The 20603-nt window shown below is 39.1% G+C and overlaps 1 protein-coding gene across 30 annotated transcripts in view; it reads right to left on the bottom strand.

Annotated features, from left to right (window-relative positions):
• Positions 1-3923, bottom strand: part of SUPT20H (SPT20 homolog, SAGA complex component) — a 30048-nt gene extending 26125 nt beyond the window's left edge. For 27 of the 30 annotated variants that reach the window (XR_004497895.1, XR_004497896.1, XR_001520957.1 and 24 more), the window contains exons 1-3: positions 3844-3923; positions 2999-3096; positions 998-1033 (exon numbers count right to left, since the gene is read on the bottom strand). Coding sequence is in view for 24 of the 30 variants with exons in the window: in XM_015624223.1 (XP_015479709.1) it covers positions 998-1033; positions 2999-3016 (54 nt within the window). In the remaining 6 variants the exon portion in view is untranslated. Of the gene's footprint in view, positions 1-663; positions 952-997; positions 1034-2998; positions 3097-3843 lie in introns of those variants that run through there. The other 3 variants (XM_033515100.1, XM_033515101.1, XM_019006289.2) reach the window with 3 other exon arrangements.
• Positions 3924-20603: the final 16680 nt, after the last annotated feature.

Raw genomic sequence — 20603 nt, 5'->3', positions numbered from 1 at the left:
GTACATGACTGTTCCAAAAGTGCACTAAATGCAATCTGGCTTATGTTAGAGTCATCAACAAGAACACAGCTCAATTTAGCTGTCAAAGATAGCATTTCATGGCTATGGCATCAGGCCCGTGCAAGGTCCTCATTCTACAGTCAAGTCTTGTAATTACAGTAGTAACTAACACTACAACACTACTGTACTTAGTTACCTATACTGAAATTTAGGTGGTTAAACATGCTAAGGTACAACCAAGTTTATGCACACTAGCTTGACAACATTTACAAATCAAGTACTCTGCAGCATGGTAATTTCAGGAAGTTTTCCCCTTGCCTTTCGCATTTATATTATTTTTCTCTATAGAGCTGTGCATTATAAATACAATTAATGTACATTAAACATTCAAATTAAAAAAGAATAAGAGAGATAGCATCCTCCAGTAAATGTGATTTATATTCTAACAAGGTTTTTCCAAATCTCTATTGTTTAAAGTATTTCAATCAACAGCTTTGTTCAGAATTTATGTGAAGAGAGGTTCTTCCACAAGAACAAATATTTCCCATAACAGGGTTCAAGGTAACTCTTACATCAGATGATAACATCAAAAAACATGAATGTGAAGGCACTTGCCTCTTCATTCTCACTGGGCTATCCTTAAAAACACAAACAGGATTTTACCGTATATTTCTGCCAGGTGTCTCTGTAGAGCCCTGCTTATTTCACAGCACACAGATTTGCTGGTTTAAAAGGGGAAAGCTCAAGTCTTGCACAGTCTATCACCCTCACACCTGATGATGCTCTCAGCACAATGGGTAGGAGACAAAAACATGACAGCAATTTCAGTGAGAATTCTGCAAACTCAAGTGTTACGTATATAGATGGTTACACACATACATATTTACATAATGTGATTTTCTACTGCTTTTCAGGAGAAATAAAAAATAGCTATTGTATTTTTATAGCTCTGAGACCAATAAATTATGTGCAAACAAGTAATTTAGCTTCTTCTTACCTCAGCACGATCCAATGCCAGTTCTAAAGCTTGTTGCTACAAGAATGACAAAGAGTTTTTTAGAAATTACATGATTTTTTTAATGTCCTCATACATTAAAAACACTCTGATAACCCATTCATACTGCTATGAATTTATAATTAGAAGATGGGCTCAAAAATTCTTTGATACATACTAAACTTAGCTGAAGTCTCATGTAATAGCATCACAAGGCTTGGCTAAATTATGAAACCCTGGAACAATGAAAGGCAAATAGAATGAAAAGTAGGAATGGAAATTACACCTAATAAAAGCAGCAACAAATACTAACCAAAACAAATAGAGATGACAACTAGAAAACCTGATCTCCTTTGTTAAGCTGATCACAAACTCAACAGAAAGTATAGGCCAAAATATCCCTGAACACATATCCAGGAAGAAAACATTTCATCTTTTAGATACCAGTCCCCAAGTATTGGTAGTTATTTGGCACAAAATGGAAACAAAGATCTTGTGCTCAGAAAATTACTTCTGCACATGGTACAATTTAAGGAGTATTCCCTATGATATACTGTTAGGTGGCTAAGAAATAAAACCAGCTTCCACTACAGACTTCCTCCAAGGCAGGGTAAAAGTCTGCCCAACCCTATGAAACACAGCAAAATCTGCAAAAGCTTCTCAATATCCCATAGCATGGTATACTCAATACCATTTATTATAATGAATTTAGCTCCTTTAGAATGTCTTTTACTTCAGTACATCTGTAGTTGATATACCTTTATTTCAAAAAGAGCCCACAGCTTCACAGATCAGAATTATGAGCTCTTGGACTAAAATTTGACAAGTATTTCAGACCAGAATAAACAAGCACCAGAGTCAAAAAAAACCAAGAAAGTCTTCCTTGGCTCCTAATGTTCCTTCTCTGACACTCCCTTAAGCTCTCACCTCCTTTGTGCAGGAATAATGTGCAGCTGTTATATGAACCAAACAATGAAACTGATTTGGGGCAGTGAGGAAAAAGAGGACACTATTAAGAACCAAAGTGTTGTAGGAGAATGCCATAAGCTTGATTCATCTCCAGTTAAGTCCAGAGAAGCAATGCATTCACTTCAGTGGCAGCTGGATAAAGTCCTTAGGAATGCACTTGTGACAAGCTCTAATATTCATTGAAGCTCAGGAACATTTGTAATAGGTACCTCCTCCCAAATATGCATTTGTCCTATTCCCTCAGTTTAAACCATCCCTATCAGCTGCTTCTAAAGTCAAAAGTCAAACACCTCTACTCAAGCCTCAAGGAACAGAAGACACATGAGTCAAGTCCAATCCAAGGTAGCAACAGTTATTACATAGGTAATATTATATTAGAATAGAAAGTGAAGAAAACCATACTATACAAAAACAAAAGAACAACAAAGAAATATACAACAAAACCACTCATATAATGTACCTAAAACAAAATTTCTTACCTGTTCATGAAAATCCCCCCACCTACTTATTGTGCTATTGCACGGTAGAACCTGCCACAACAGAACATTTTAATTTTCAAGTGTCTAGGTGTTTTTATGAAAATGTCAAATACTGATGCTTTCTATATAAGTGGATATATCTGGTAGATACACCTACAATACCTATGTCTAGGTACAATTTCAAATATTCAGTTCACTGACTGTTTTAACATTAGGTAAAAATCCATGGCAATATTAGCATCTGTAAATACAAGACTACTACGTAGAAGCAGGATTTATATGCACCCAACTTCCTGCCAGCACTCCTGACTGAAAACACACCACTAGCTTGATATGGCAACTCCTGTGCTGCACTGGCCAGTGAGTAAGTGTTTAGAAGTATTCACAAACTACAAAGGAAGACACTCTTAAAAAAGGAAATGTAAGAATTCAGCAGTGACAAGCAAAACAACTTTTTAAAAAGAAAATTTTAATTATTAATGGCTAGAATGACAGCTAGAAGACTAGAGCAAAAAGATCTGAAAATTCTAAACTTAAGATCTAAATCCTAACTTACCATTGTAGTTGAAGCCATGTGGCCAAATGGCAAAAGAAGTACTTAAGGAGTTTCGTGTAGTAGGCAAAGAATCATATTTGATGGTCACACTTGGGGTACTGAAAACAAAAAATTCAAGGAGAAAAAAAAACACCACTGAGAAACTAAATGAGTATTTTATTTAAATACAACATTTTTGATGGTTAGGTGTACTTAAATCTCCTTTGCATAGCTTTCTTTCCTCCAATAGCAGGAACAAGTGCTCCATTCGCTGCTGGTGCAGAGGTTCTCACTCCAATGACTACTACCACTTTTCACAATCATTTTACATTAGTTTCATTCAACAGTAAAGCAATAGGTACTTTATGTACCTATTTTACATTTACTTTACTTACGTGCAAATGCACAAATGTACACTTTTCTCTATTTCAGCAGTCTACCTATACTACCCCAAATGTCACATCCTCAGATGCACAGGAGGCTAAAACATTTAAGGAAAAGCAGAGCGTTTAGCATACCGCATCAGCTCTTTTGTTTTGCTTTCGAGAAGGTGTTATTCCATAGCCAACACCTCCACTAGCGGTGTCTTCTAGCATTGTTTAGCTTAAAAATGACTCACAGCAAGCTGTCAATCAAGAAATGAAAAAAAATTGCTGCCACCGCCTCCGCGGACCCGCCGGGGCGGAGAGCGAGCGGCGCCCGGCCGGGCCGGCCCAAGCCAAGGGCGCAGGCCGGGTCCCGGCCCCCGCCTCCCGCCCTGCCCTGCCCGGCCCGGCCCGGCCCGGCCCGGCCCGGCCCGGCCTCGGCCCCGTCCCGCCGCCCCCTGCCCGGCTGTGGAGCCCCCCGTGCCCACCGAGCGCCGGTACCTGGCGGACTCTCCCGCGGAGCCCCCGGCACAGCGGCCCCGCCGCGGCGCCCCGGCCGCTTCCGCCACGGCGCTTCCGAGCCGCGCCCGGAAGGGGCGGGCAGGCCGCTGTGGAGAGCGGCTGGGCGGCGGAGGGCGGGGAGCGGCCGCCGGCGCCGCCGTGGGGACGGGAGAGAGGTGCCTGAGGGACACGGATAGGAGCCGAGGAATTCGGGGGTTTGGTGGTAGCAAAGAGCCTGGGCTGCGCTGCAAGTCTCAGCTTTAATGCCCTTGTGAAGATCAGGATAGGCTTCTGTGTGTGTGAGGGATGCTGTATATTTGGATATTTGAAGGGGTTTGGAATGTCTATCTCCTGGCCCTGCACAGGACCGTCCCCAAGTGTCACACCATGTGGGTGAGAGCAGTGTCCAAACACTTCTTAAGCTCTTTCAAGCTGGAGGCTGTAATCACTTCCCCGGGGAGCCTATGGAGCATCCGTTCTCAAGCTCTCCCAGGCACAACTACACCACACACTACATATGTCCCTGGGCACAGCACTTTTGTGACCTGCAGTATGTTCTTCCCGGTCCTTTCTAGAACTTCTGGCTGAGCCATAATTTATTTGTTCACAGCAATGAGCAAACGTGATCCAGCAGCCTGTCCTATAGGAAAAACCACACCTAACACCATCCTTTGATGCCTTTGTTAATCTCGTAGTGCTGACGCATCCTCGAAAGAGATGACTTGAAAACTTCAGAAAATGTAGACACTGGGAGCTCCAGGTAACTCTGGACAGAGTGAAGTGCTTCTTGTAGGACTACCCAAGTACTCTGTCTTGGTGCTGACCCTGTTTTGGTTTCAGCACTGTATTCTTAGTAGCCCTTCTGTGTCTCACAGCATAGCCAAAACGTTGGGAATCAATTACAAGGGTAGTTTATTGATTTCTTAGGAGTCAATGCTTTTCCTGAACAGCAGAGAAATGATGACCAGAATCCTGTCCTGGAGCAGGAGGAGGTGGCAGTTCTTCAGTGACTCATCTAGGCACTACATTGGTGCATGGTCCAACAGTTTGGCAGCTGCATTTGATCCAACGTTGAAGCTCCTTTGAGGATGCAGTTGTGCCCTTTTACCTAATTACCTTTTAAAATTTACCTTTTACATTTAACCTAAATTTTTCAAAATTTCTGTGCTATATTCCTGGAGTGCCAGAGTTCTGTAGACATACTGATACACCTGTCCCAGTACAAAATTACAAAGCTGTTTTTAATTTTCCTGTGCTCTTTCAAAATTAAATGGCTTGCAGACCTATGAATCTGAGTCAGATTTATATGCTGAGGCTGAGGCAATGATTCAAGAATGGTCCCTCTCATTTGAGTACAAACATTAAAAAGAAATGACAGCATGCTGTGAGTAGAAAGTGCTTCATTCAAGTGATTCAGACTGTGGGCATGTGGACGAAACTTAGGGCAAACAGCTGTGAACTCCTGAATTCTAAAGCAGTTATGACTTTCTGTGTGGGCAGTTATAAATCGCTGTGGTAAAATTTCCTACCCTGGTTATGTACATCTGTGTTCAGGATTTAAATGCTTTGCAGACATGAAGAAACCCCACAGCTTCCATTTACTTTTAAAGTTAGATACACCTTGTCAGGTATAGCCATCCATTATTTTGTAGGCAGGTGTTTGACTGCTATTTAAACTTGACTGTTTAAATAGAATTTTAGAGGACTTGGAAATGTAGCAGGGAACTTGAGGGAGATCTGTGTTCTTCAGGTGGAGACATTATACCTGTCTTAGCCTCCTGCTGGTCAACCAAGTCACTCCCTTGGGACTTGGATACATTGAAAAGTTCCTCTGACTATGGGGGCATTAACACATGGAGACGCCTAGAATTATCTGTCTCCATCTCATACTGAGCCTTTCTGCAAGTTCATACCTCAGTTTCGAGATGCTTGGTAGAGACACCTTAAAAACAGCCTTGATTTTCTTAATTTCCTGACTTACACTTTGTGACATAGGCATGTTTAATTCTATTCCTTCTTTATTGCTCCCCACTTGTTTGAACTCGACAGTTCCTATTAGACACAGCAAAAACTGTTCAGTAAGAGATAAAGTGGGTAAAGACTTGCTTGTATTTCTGTATGCAGAAATGTGGCTGAGAATGAATTCAGGAGCTAACAATCCTTTTCAGGATAGCAAATACAACAAGGAAATTTAATAGAGATGGTAAGTCTGAAACATTGTGAGCCCCAGAGAGTAAGCCAGAGGTTGAGGTTACTAGGTCTGATTTTTGGATGCAGTTTTTTCTGTTTCCTTGAGAAAGGCAGGGAGATTGAAGTAAGAACTGAAGACGTGAACAGTGGTCAGAGTAGATGGTATGGGGGCAGGCAAGGCCACATTAGCTTGCGCTTGAGGAAGTTATGCAATCCAGGCTGTACTTTATATAGGAAGGCTGTTCTGGCTCATCCTTTTCTTACCATGGGCTTACATGGAAACCATTATGAGAATGCCAAAGAATTTTTATAATAATTAATGTCTCATGATGCTAGGTCAGCCTGTTGTTTGCATTTGGATTTGTGATAGAGGTGTCATATTCTTTCCAAGAGCCAAGGAACCTGTGGTTGGAGGAGTTTGGCGCTGAAGGGATTTTAAGGAGAATTTAGGACAATACAGATACAGCCAAAAAAATTTAAGTATGAGTCTATGATGCCAAGCTTACCAACTTGCTAACATATAAAGGGAGGCTTAACAATTAAGCCATTATATTTAGAGTGTTTCTGGGAAGAGAATTTGGTCAGGACCAGTTGATCCAACAAGACCAATCAAAGTAGTCAACTAAACAGTGAGGTTGCCATAGCAAACCATAGTGGAACAATATAACAATAATTGTCTAATTAAGACAATGATGTCTGAATGCAAGAATCACAATGTAAAAAGTTAAGGGCCACCTCAGCATCCCTAGAATTTTTTTGTCAAATTATTTTTATTTGGCAAAGTATAATATGTGTGCTTTGATTACGAACAAAATTAATGTAGGTATTGAATTAATAAATCTGCAATAGAAATAGGATGTTTTATTTTCCTTAAAAGATGAAAAATCACTTATTTTATTGAGTGACTTCTGTAATGAATAAGCAAAAAAATGTACTATTTCTACATAATTAGTTTTTGGATAGACTGCTCTGACTGAGTAGTTCAGACTTCATAAGTAACAGATTTGTTGGCCTTCTCTTGCAGAACTCAGAATCTGGAAAATGTCTGCATATTTGCATTTTTAACTTTTACAGATGATGTGAAAGCGCAGCACATTTGTCACTCTTTGGAAGAGGTATCTTTATTTTTTTATTATTATTATTATTATCATCATCATCATCATCATTATTATTATTATTATTATTACTGTTATTCCCATAGTGACACCCTTGTTATGTTCTGTCAGTCTAGTTTGGTCTGATTCCCAGCAAATCAGAACAACATTATATTCATTCATGTAGGTACATAATGTGATGAAGAGAATCAGCTGTATGAATGCTTTCATGAGACTTCTGTGCTGGAGACTGTAGGACATGTAGGAAGGAGCACAGCAGAGTATCTTGGCTATCCTGTTAAGGCTGTCCATGCATCTTTTATCCTGTGTCAAGAATTTGAAAGAGGCAGACCATATTCCCATCACTTTGTGTCTTTCTTTGACCTTCTAGATGAATTTAATGTTGTCTCTTGCATATTTTCTGCAGTCTTTATGTGGAAGCCTCCCATACTTAATTGAAAAAATCATTTCAGTAATCTTTACAGAGCTCTGAATTTAATTTTTACTGTGGAATAAAAATAACAGGAAACCTAAGATCCTTAGTCTTTGAGTATATGGAATGTATCCTGCAAGTGTTAAATTTTTACTGAATGTAATAGAGGTTTATATGCCTTTGCAGCAATCAGGTCTTAATCTATTTTTTAGATTATAGAAAAATTGGAATGTACTTATCCCTAACCTGTCTTGTTTTTCTGAAACCAATCATAAACTGTATCTCTTGGTCTGAAGGTAAGTTAGCAAAAAAAAGATAAGCAAACTTTGTAGATAACTAAGAGGTTAATAATGGGGTTTACCTAATACAGAGCTCCCAATGGGAATGAGCAGTCATCTGCTGAGAATCAAAACACCTCATCAATCAGATGGATGTTGGCATAAGTCAAACACAGTACTGCTGTTAGCCTGTGATTAATTTTCATCTGTTTAATAAAACAGCTATTCCTTGGCTGATTGCCTGGCTTTGCTGGAACTTTTACATTTTCCAGGTTTAAAGGATATTGTTTATGAATCTGAGCTAGCATGTTATCGTGCCTGCAATATTGTTTCACTGAACCCACTAGAGGTCAGGGCTGTACTGCTAAGGTAAATGGTTAAAAATTAGCTAGGGACAACTCTCTTAAGAGATTGCCAGAAGTGAGAGTTTTGTGAGAGACTTCTAAATTAAGGAAATTTAGAATATGTTACATAATTCAGCTAATATTAAATAATCAATTGTATTTACTACTGCTGAAGTAGGTCAGTTTGGCAGGTCTGTGGTTATTACAAAATTATGGAGCAATGACAAAAAATATCTAATCTGTTTTTAAGTTTTATATCTCTAAATTTCTATTAAATTGCTGTTGCAGTTTTAGTTCCAGCTTTGTGATTGCATTTTTACACTGGTTATCTAAGTGTCTACTTAAAGAAGATTAGAGACAGGTATAAGGAATTTTTCTTAGTTCCGTAGAACAAGGGTTAATTCAAGTCCCGTAACCTTCTCAGCAATGTTTTAAAGGAAGGGGTTACAATACTAATTTTGGTTTGTTAATAATTGGTTTGTTATCCAAAGCAGGGGCAAGGTCTTTGACATCACATTTCACACATATTCCTGGGGCTTCTGTACTTGCTGGTAGTAGGAACTGATTTAAACTTGTCATGAATGACTAAAATGCAGCCATGGTCAGTACTTTGTTCAAGTTTTATTCTGCTCTTTAGTAGTGTTCCTTTTGTAAAATCCATGCATGCTAAAGCAAAGAGAGCCACAAGGCTCATGGCAAACCTACAGGAAGGCTTAACACTCTGGCTACATCAGTGTAGTCAGAGCCGCGGGAAGGCAGATGAGGCGATTCATATGGTTTCTGTGTAAAAAAGAAAACATAATTTTTTCTCCTGTATTGACTGTATGCCTTGTGACAAGAACAGAAGAACCTGAAGAGATAAGAAATTAGTATTCATCCAGAGTGGCAGTGGTGCTCATTTCTTTGCCATTGTTTATTATGAGATCAGCATCTAAAATTTCTGAGACACCTCTCTCAAGTGACCAAGCTTTAAACACACAGCACTCATTTCTCATTTTGATGTCTACATGTACTATGGATGTGTGCCTGCAGGCAGGGGTGAGAACAGCAGCACCAGCTCCTTGGTGTGCCCGTGGCATTGCAGAGGGATGCGTGCCTGCCTGTTCCGAGTGAGTGCTGGGGGTGCTGCAGGAAGGGCTGGGATTGCAATAGAGGCACACACAGTGAGATTGTGCTCCTGGCTTGCCAGCATTCTACTAGCCCAGTAGCCATGTTGCCTGACCAGTAGTCAACAAATCCCAGATCAGGTTGACATGTGACATCTGTCGTGTGTGGCTCTGAAGTAGTGAAGTGCAAAACCACAGATGGAAGGGACTGTAGGAGAGCCAGAAGATTCAACATTAAACTGAGAGCAAGATGTTTGAAAGGTCTGAGAGTGTATATCATTTTTCAGAGGGTGAGACCTCCCTCCTTCCTTAAATTTTTGAAAAAGTCAATAATTTAAAATTTCACATATGCAGTTGTGGTTTTAGCCAGAATAACTAAGATTCTTTCCATCATAATTAGCTTAATTATTCTTTTGAAATCTCACAGTTACGGAATTTGATTGAATTTGAGCAATGGAAGTTGTTGTTATGTTTCTGAGCAGGTCTGATACCAGTATTTGCAAGAGAATGCAATGTGATGGGTTTGTGCATTTGTTAATACTCCCTAGCAAAGGAAATCCTTTTGGCTGTGTGCTGAGATTTGTTTTCAACTTGTCTTAGTGAACCAAAATTAGGAAAAGCAATGAGGACTCTTCTAAATTTTTCACTATATTGTAAGCTGGCGCAGAACAAACTTACCTATCTCTGTCAGTTGGAAGGGTGATACGTGTTGTGATTATTTGCTACTGTAAACTTTACTGAACTTTTGCTGTAGCACACTGACAGTTCAGGATAATTTAATGTGTTTTTTTTGCCAAGCCTGGCTAAGCCACCCCATGTTGCAGTGTGAACAAACTGTGGTGTTGAAGCCTCAGTTGTTTAAGCCTTTAACTCTCACATTTTACTTTTCCCATGATTCTGTCTTTCAGGACACTCAATTTAAGATTTTCTTGTTCAGTGCATCTCTGTCCTACTACTTATGTCAAAAATAATAATCAATTGCAATAATCCTTATTGCAATTGGCCTTGGCCAGGAACTGCAGGCCTCAATAGCACTTTGTTGCATTGCTGAATCCCAAGACAAGGCCTGGGTTGTGTGTTTTGTGGATCCTTTGCTGACAAATAATTTTGTCTCCAACCAAGAAGGCAAGCCTGAGAAAGCATGGAAGGATGTCCGATACAGATAAAATAATAAAAAATCAAAGCAGTTGGAGCTTCAGGAGTATGGGCATCCAGAGGCAGCATGTTAAGACACAGAGGGTTCATCAGCTGGCCATGTGAGAGCATCTGTGGGTCTGAAGTTACTCAGTGTGTGTGTCCTACTGGACATGCAGAGAGGTGTGTGGGCCACTTCCAAACTCTGGTAGATGGATCCCATGCACAAGTCTCTGCCATCCAACTGGCATCTGGCCAAGGTCACTCTGTTTTCTGAGGTGGTGATTTTACCAGCCTGCATGCACACCATGCTGCGTCCCCTTGCTGAAGGGGCAGAGCAAGTGAGTGCTTTGGCATTTTTGTAGTGGAAACATATAGTAATTATGTTAGGCAGAGCTACGTACCTATGGATATTTCACGAGCGCCAACATGATGATTGGTAAATCATATATACTGCCCTGTTGAAATTGTTTTAAACAGCAGTGTTGTTAATCATAACAGTTCCCAGATTTCTCTGCAGCAGGATCATTGCACAGGAATTCCTTTGAAGGTAAAGCCATAGTAAGAAAATTAAGGCAACATAAGTCCTTGCTCTCAAAAGACAATCAAAGATTAGATCCACATTTATCAGTCCTTTCTCTGGGGCTTTTCCTCATTGTCTTCCATATTCTTCTTCCTATCTAGTTTGAAGAACCTTTTCTTAATTATGAAAATGGCCCAATTTGAATGGAGCTAACAAAAAGAACTGCCATTTTCTCGATTCATCCCTCATGCTGTCTTATGCTACAAACATACATTTTTCTGAATATCCTAGGGCTGTGGGGAGGGGATTCCCTGGGACAGCAGGAACAGCATCTTTAAACACCCAAGAAAGGAATGGACTTAAATGCCATCATACAAATCTTTGCTAATCACTCTAATCATTTTACAATGATGGAAAGAGTGACACTTCAATCTCCCTTATGGAGAGATTGGTACACTGCATGTGCTCTGAACATACCTGAAGAATTGAACTCTTAAGGTAATAGGCCTGGGCCTGGAGGAACACTTTACCTGGTATCTTATGCATAAAATAGGTGCTGAGTTTTCAGAGTGATCAGGAGCACATTTCTTCTGACAAGTCCCAGACACAGCAGTCTAGGTGTCAGGTGAGCTTTGGTATCAGAAACTTAGCCAGCTGCAGAATTTCTCTACTGGCTGAGCAGATACCAAATGGTGATTTTGCTGAGCTATACTTTCAGTTAACATGCCTGAAATGGCAGTTGGGGCTCCTCTGCTGTGAGACATTTAAAGAAAGTCTGGGTTAAGCTATTTAATACTAGTTTTAACTGTAGTAAAATTAGTAACTGATAAATGCAATAGCTGAAAGCAGGGCTTTCATTTTTTTTCCCCTCAAGCCCAGAAAAAATGTCACTGTGTTGTAATTATCTTTGTGTGCCTCAAAATCAATATGCCTCTGTTTTAAGTCAATTTGAAATGGTCTTCAGTGTAAATAATAGTCTTTTTTATGAATAAGTAGTTCTGAAAAGAAGTCAGATTAAATATTGCTAAACTGACAGACCATAGAAAAAATCACATGGTAAGAAGGCCAAGTATCCTTATGATGTAACTTTGTCTTATATATCAGGTCATAATTTTGGTTGAGAATATATGTTTCTTTCCAGCTGTTGGCAGCCTCTGCTTTTCATCTTTATGACCTTCAAGTGTGTCTGTTAAGGAGAACGTTGATTCAAAGCTATTTTCTTCTAGTTGCTTTCCAGATAGAATCACTCTATCTCCTTTTTGTTTAGAGAATCCAGAAAGCTGTTGTTTGAGAATTTGCTTGCTTTTTTTTTTGGCTTTTAATTTTCTTTCTTTCATGTGTTATTACATGTTTACATGTGCTGTAAATGACAAATCCAAAACTTCGATCTGATACTGAAATCTAAAGTCTTTAGGTTTTTCTTACATGAGCATGGCCAATTTATTCCATATGTTACTGAACAGTTGGCTTGTAAATTCCGTTTATGTGTTAAAAATAAATGTCTTATCAAAACTAGCAGCTGCTCCTCATGATTTTAAGGATGTTTTATCTATGGATTTCATTTCATTTTTGGAAGAATGTGTAGGAAGGTAGGCCTACTGAAGGGACTGACCAGCCCAAAACCTGTGGCTTTCAAAAAAGCATAGTGCACTTTTCACTAACCTGAGTCCCTCCAAAATCTCTTTTGTTTTATCTTTCTTTTGTTTAGCTGAAAGTGTTAATACTATGCCCAGGACAAACTTCTGCCTCAGAAACAACATACTTTTTGACTTTGCAGGTTACACATGTTTGCATATTCTCAAGTCAATGGTACTTTTAGTTATTGTGTAAACTCTTGGTGTGTCAAGGCCTATTTTTTGGTGCTACTGGCTTTTTGTATTAATAATACCACATTTGGTATGGGAAATAAAATGTGTCATGGCTTCTGGTGTGTGTGAGGGCAAGGAAAGGACATGTCTTACTTTGGACTTGTCATTGTACAGCTGTGGAAAAGTGGACTTGGTACTTGAGGGCATCCTATTTGTTTCTATTTCTTTCTATACATTTGTAATCTCTAAAGAACTCCAGACAGGCTATGCTATTTCTGGTTTAAATTTCAATATATATATGGAGGTATCATTCAGGTATGTGTATCTTCAAGAACTTGAGATGGGAGTCATGCCCAGACTGCAATCACCTAAGCTTCTGCATCTCAAAATAAGTTTCCACATTCACATGAGGTGCCTCAGATGCTGATATAATAAAGAGATCAGTACAGGGAGCAGAATGGGATTCAATTACATTAATTCAGCTCAACATTCTCAAAAGATTATTCAGCTGATCACCTGTAGGTGTCTCTTTTAGGATAAACTGGATAAGTTGATTATATAGGTGGGAAGAAGATTTTGTTTCCTATGCATGTGAATTTAATGCCCTTTTTGGTGGTGGGGGTACATTCCTGGAATTCAGCTGCTTCACATTTTTACCCTTGAGTCCTGTGACATAGCTGTCAGCTCTTCACAGGTGTTCTGGATTGTTCATGACACTGGAAATCTCTAAGGTCACTGAATTCCACCCTAGCTCTGGTGACATCAAAATTTTATCTTCAAAGTCTGACACTGATTCAAGCCTTTGTCCTTTACTGTGCTGCTAATCATGTCTCTCTTAATCTACCTTAGATTTTTTGTCTCATGCCCAAGTGTTGGACACTGGTCCTGCATTTAAATTTTAAACTTTATATCATATAAGTAATATAAATTTTTTAAGTTCATAGCATTAATCAGTATTAAACACAGTATTAATCAGACAGTTAAAACATAATGATAATTTTTTAAATTAGAATTTTGAAACAAAATTGTATATCTCTACATTGTCTTTACAAAAGACCTTCTGAATAGTAATAATGTAATTTTTCAAGTATTGCTGTATTTGAGTTATTTGGGAAGTAATTCTTAGTTGCAGTTTTGGGATCCTTCAGAATTAATGTAATTGGTGTAATTGTTATTTTCTTTCATTAAGAGTTTTACAACAAATTTAATGATGTGGGTTATAAATACTAGATGTTCTTTCTCTTGACTTTATAACCTTGCCTTTTAAGCAGCTCAGATATTATTCTGATGTAGATGACAGCTCTCCAGTTCTGCAGATGCTATGAACAGGCTTAATTAAAAAACCTTACTCTTCTATTCTGAATGGCTAGACAAAAAAATCACATTTTGAAGTTGATCCAGCTGTAATCTGGAGAAGTTTCTGGCATTGCCTTTTGCTATTTCTGTCTGAAATTAATGCCTTCTACAATAACTACCTTGTATATCATTTCAGACAGCTACCTCTTTCAAATGCACCATTTTCCCTACCATATATCAGAAAGTAGATAACATTTCATGACAATAAATGAGTAAGAATTCATAGTAAGGAATAAATAGTAATGCATCAAATGGAGTTTTTCCAGGTATCAGAGTTGCCTTCCTGATCTTCAGAGACTTACGAAGAATGGTCAGAGTATACGTGGCTTCTATAAAGAAGAGACAGCTTTAGGTTCAGATTTTATTGTAACATTTTGCTGAAGATTTAGTTCAGTACTGAACTACTGAACTACTACTCAAATAATGCCACAGTCTAAGATGTTGTAAATGTAGTCAGGAAGATTCCTGACACAGCAGGAAGACTGAGGAAACACTACACTCGTGGTCACGAGAAGTAAAGGTTTATTCACTAGCTCTGAGAGTTTACATCTGTACAGTGCTTTCCTGTCCTGCTGGGCCATAAGGCACCCAGCAAGCTTCTCTATCACTCTCTCTCCATCAAAAGCATGGGGGAAGAAAATGTAATGAAAAGCTTGTAGGTGGGCTAAGGAGAAAAGGGTCACTCTTCAACTGCCATCATGGGCAAAACGACTTGGAAAAATTAATTTAATTTAATTTATTATTTGCCAGTAATGATAAATATGAATTAATCTTAAACTGCCTACCCCCAACCCCTCCCTTCTTCCTGGGCTCAGCTTCACCATGCATCATCTCCTTCTACCTTCATCAGCACAGGGGGATGGGAATGGGGGTTGTGATCAGTTCATCACTTGTTGTCTCTGCCACTCCTAATTCCCTGGTCTCTTCCCATGTTCCAGTGTGGGATTCTAAAACATAGGCTACTGTCCTTAATGACCTTCTCCAATGCGAGTCCTTCCCATGGGCTGCAATTCTTCACAAACTCGCTCCACCATGTGTTCCTTCCACAGGGTGGAAGAGTCCTTTAGGAATGGACTACTTCAGTGTGGGTGCCTCATGGGCTCCCAAATCCTGCCAGAAAACTTGCGTCAGTGTGGTCTCTTCTCCACAGGCTGCAGCTCCTGCCAGGAGCCTGCACCTGTGTGGGATGTCCATGAGCTGCAGCTTTGTTTGGGGCACACCCATCTGCTCCAGCACAGGGCCTGCCCCAGGCTGCAGGTGGGTATCTGATCCATTGTGATCCTCAGGGCTTCAGGGGAACAACCTGGCTCACCATGGTCTGCATCATGGGCTGTGGGGGAACCTTTGCTCTCGTACCTGGAGCACCTCCTTCCCCTGCTTCTCCAGAGTCCTTGGTGTCTGCAGACTTGTTCCCCTCATGTTTTCTCACTCCCCTCTCCCAGTTGCTGCTGTGCAGCATTTTCCACCCTTTCTTAAATATGTTATCACGGAGATATTACCTGTGTCTCTGATGGGCTCGGCTTTGGCCAGTGGGGGATCTGAACCACCCATCATGAAGGGTGGAAGTGGGGCAGCTTCTGTTGTCTTCTCACAGAAGACAGAAATCTGCTCTCCAGATATCAGCAAGCCATCATCACTTAGGCAGCAGGTTTCTCTTGTGTAACCAAAGCATTTTTTCACACAGATGCTTTTCCACAGATTTTTTTAAAGTGTTTTTATTTTTTGGTATATCACACTTTATTTCCAGATTTCTTTGTATTTTCATTAATTTGGTACCCTATTAATTTTTTTATTATTAATTATTACAATGAGACAAATTTTATCTAACTTTAATACTTCTTTCACAGTTTGGGCTTTCTCAGCCAAGTTTTTCCTTCTGCCTGTCTTGATCAATATCACACATTCTTCCTTACACACATTTTCCACCTAGCTCTGACATACCTAGTCCTGTGTGACAAACATTTTGTGCAGAGTGGACTATTTTTATTAGCCAAAATATTCTATTTTTATAGCTCAGCAGTACTGAAATGAACTCACTGAAATACAAGGTAAAAGAAATACAATTCCTGCAAAAAAATTATGGCACATAAAATACATAATTAAATTGACCAGTAAGCTTCACCTCTTAATTATATTGCTTCAGAGTTGTTCTAATTATCCAAAGAAAAAAACAGCTGAAAATGTATCCAGCAAGACATAATTGTTTCATATTTTCTGTTACAATTTTAGAAAAAAATCCCACTCTTCAATCAGTCCCACTTTGAGAAAAAGAGCAACCTCTATAAATATGGAGAAATTACCGAAGTGCTCAAATGGAAACCTCAAAATGGTATGGAAGGGTGTGAGAAGTTTCAGTAAAAAACAGATTATGTCATTCCCTCCTTATGTATCTGATTTGTCACTGATAGATTTTCCTTTTCTGCAGCCATCCCATGCCCCCAGCATGGTGCAAATAACACGTGGTTTGCATAGCAGATATAGTAGATATTCTTTGGACAGATTAATGTTAAAACCACATAGCTTGGAATATAGTCTAGCTAAGGTTTCCAGCTGGAGTCTCCTTGCAAACCCAGCAAGAGTTGAGCTAAGTGGTTTAGGGTTTTTTCCACAACTACTCTTTCCGTGTTCCTTTTCCTCTTAGAATGAATTAGAGTAACATTTAACATTTGTTCTATATTCTTTATTTTTTCCCCCTCTTCTTGTAAGTTTATAGCCTCTTCATTGGAAAGAAATACAAAATGGCAAAAAAGAAAAGGAAGGAAAATATGTCCACATAGGGGGGGAAGCTTCTGAACTTTACTTACTGATTTGTATTCAGTGATATAAAGAGGAAAAGGCATTTTCAGTCATTAATTTTTGCTCTTTCTGAATACGTTTTGATAGAGAGGTTGAGTAAGAGAACAACTATACAATTTCTCATTATATGAACAGAGAAAAAAGGGTATTTCAGTAATGGTGGTCTAGATACATACTCTGGCTCAGCATGTCTCTGGGCAGGAAATTGTGTGAAATGAAGAAAATATTATTAAAAGAATATATCTCCACACTTCTATTTTTCTTTTTCTTAAACCAAGTGTTGGAGGGCGCTGTACAGTCAAACTAACCTCTTTTTCTAGCTGGAAAGGCAGTTCTTATGTTCTTAAGTTCCAATATTTTCCTTATTTATTTGAGAATGTTACATGCTAACACTTCCACTTTTCCAATCCACATAGATTGCCATATGAATAAAGGGTTCTTGATCATTTTAGATCTTCTGTTTTGAGAGTCAGATGTTTCAGAGCCCATCATATGACATCTCTCTCCTGGAGAGATGCACAGCAGTCAATAAAATCAGTCTCTGACTCAGATTCTGTCTATGTCCTACATATTTCCTGCTGAGTCACTGTATGACTTTCTCACTTACTTTCAGTGTTTTCATTTTTGAGTGGGAAATTATTTTGGCTGAAGGTCATACTTTTCTGTATTTCTATGTATTATTTACAACAGCGAAACTTGATGTGAAAAGCTGGGAAAAACAGGCATGGGATGATCATAATAAAGTATTTTTCGAATGGAACAGGTCATTCATTTAAAAATGAAAAGTGTAAACTAGTCTTCTTTCCATTGACTAGCCACATCTTGTTATAGCAGCTGGAAGCAAGCAACCAGGGAAGTCAACCTGCATATTTTCATTCGGACAGAGGGGATCTCCATGCTCACCACAGTGATTTACGGAGAATAAAATGAGCTGTTAGTTCTGTACTTGCAATTCTACTGCTCCCATATCACCAAGACTACCTGCAAGAAATGTGAAAACCTGAAGAGTGAAGCAGGTGTAGTTGAGATGAAGAACTTTATATGAAAACTATGGATTATACTTAGGAAAAAAAAGTTTCTCTTGGTGGTCTTCCTCTTTTTTCCACCTTCTTTGCAGCTGCACATCTAAAATAATCTGCTGCCATAACTCAGCTACATTAAATGGGGAAATGAAATCCGTCTGGATAAAATTCTAAGAACAGTTTTAAACTTATAAGCAATTTATAGCAGTTATAAATTTCTAAGAACATCTTAATGTTCACGTGGATTACTCAGCATATATTTGCATCTTAGCTAGAGGCTAATAATTAATAAAAATTAAATATGTTTAAAACTGTGGCCAAATTTTCAGATGGTCTTCTGTGGCAAGAGAAATATTACAGGCTTACAGAAGAACGTATCATTCCCTCTTCCTTTCCATTCCAGGCTTTCCACTACATTACCTAGATTCTTCTAGTAATTTTTTCACTTTTCCTTCATTCAAGTAAAAGTTATAGCAAATGAAAAGGATTTGTATACATAGTAAAGCATTTAAAAATTGTGACTTAATATGTGGTAGTGTGTTACTGAAAATCCTCTGTCCTGCAGCCTTCCTGCAGGCCTTTTCCTGTATGCACTACTTCAGCCTATCTGGGTAGCTCTGAACTTTCTCAGTCTCTCAGGTCCCAGCACTTTAAGGGCCTTAAATTATCATTACAACTTTGGCTTTGAGGCAGAAGAAAACAGAGGTAGGGAAGCCGTCTGCATGGAGGTGATGTAGCAGTGTTTGCTTTGTCACTAAGTATGCTGGTGACACCAAACTCCATAGTTGATTACAAAGGTTGAGAACACAACCAAATACTGTAATGAATTGGTGATTTGAGTATTCAGAAAGTTATTGCATAGCTTCTTCAGCTTTCTTCACTTATGTGAATGCAAATGTTTGTATTTCTGGCAGATGGGTGTTAACATTTCTGGCGGGATTGTTTTAAGCTCACTTTTTGCCTGCTCTTGGAACAAGAACGAACTGGATAGAAAGTTTTAAAAACTTGGAGATGCTTTGTTTTCCGTGTCCCCTGGATTAGGCTGTGCATGTGTAACAGATTTGCACATGTGCCTCTGGCACTTCTCAGGGACTTCTGGACATGGAACAGTCAGTGGGTGATTGCTTGGAGCAGTAGGATGGCAGGGTATTGCTGTGTAACACTTCAGGCAAAGTCTGAGAAGTAGCCTAAATAGCCACAGTCTGTTTCTCGTTTGAGTCATAGCCTGAGAGGTTCCAGCATCAGCTGTGTTCCTTTAATGCAGTCTGTGAATCTAGGCAGCTGTTTCTCGTGATTGTTTCCTAGTACTTCTTTTATAGTATTTTATTTTTTGTGCCACAGTGATTCAGTTATGGGAGAAGCTTAACAAGATTCACTGGCACCATCATCTCTTTTCTGTGTTTACTAGAATGAAGTAATTGACATATGGGAGCATTTATGGGATTGTGTCAGACAAGCTAGACTGAAAGCAACAGACAGATGTCCAGTGAGTTGAATATGCAAATATTGAATGTAAATGATGAATTAGATTAATGAACAGATGAAAAATGACCATATTAAAAATGACTGGGGTCTGATCTCATTCCTTCTGGGAGAGTTTTTGTGTATCACATTATTATCACAAAGACAGCATGTTTCTGTTTTAGTGTTATTCTGGATAATTGGCACATTCTTTGCTATTATCATGCTATGTTTGCATGTGTTTTTCTGTGCCTAAGTGGAACTTCTCAGTATGTACTTTCTGATTATTTGTCATTCACATTCACTTTTATCTGGACATAGCACTAGGTAGTAACAGGGGTCTTGATTCAAACTCTCAGTAAGTTTAAAGTTCTAGCAATTGATGTAAAGGTGTCTGATCAAAGTAACAAAAATAAAATTCTACCCTTCTTTTCTTGCATGTATTTTCATCGCTGGGAACTGTGTGCAGACACACAAGACTGTATTTTGAACCACTAGAGATTGTAGGGTTTGCTGGGACACAGCTGAACTGATCAGATTTAATATGAAATGCATTTAATTACAACAGAAGAGATTAATTTCTTTCTAGCAGACAGCCTAGTATGAGCTATTTTTTTAAACATTCTCTAAGCCAGTGGAGAAAAGTAGACTGAGGTCATGGCCAGAGGCCCATTGTAAGTGCCAGCATGCCTCTGGCTCCATTCATCCCATTGCTCCTTCTGTGTCTCTTTTAGCAGCTGCTGGAATAAGCAAAATCAGGTTCCAGTGTACTGTCTGTTTCCCTGGAGGGATGCAGGAGCACGGGGAATGTGGAAACCTTGCTTTTGGTGACAGTTCAGGTTTCTGTTGCATAAAAATGCCCATTTAACCACGGTTGACAATGCCTGTAGTGAACTGTACTGCTTGCAGTGGGAGCCCAGACAAATAAGTTACTTAGTTACTTAGGAAGGAAGATAAATCCTGGTCTAAGTCTACTAAACATTTACAGTCAACAAAAAGTGAAGTGTTTACTTGACAGGCTGTGTGAGGGTGTGGTGCGATAAGCCTTTTCTGCATTTCATTCTTTACAGCTACTTTATAAAATGTGAAATAAGAAAACAAAGAAATGGTGAAACAAATTAAAGATGAGCATGCACTTGTAAATATTGATGTAAGTGCTTATTGTCACAGAAATGCAGAGTATTTGATTGGAAGTGATTTCTGGAAGTTGACTGG

This window comes from Parus major, chromosome 1 (genome assembly GCF_001522545.3).
Source record: "Parus major isolate Abel chromosome 1, Parus_major1.1, whole genome shotgun sequence".
NCBI lineage: Eukaryota > Metazoa > Chordata > Aves > Passeriformes > Paridae > Parus > Parus major.
This window is presented reverse-complemented; position numbering and strand designations above follow the sequence as displayed.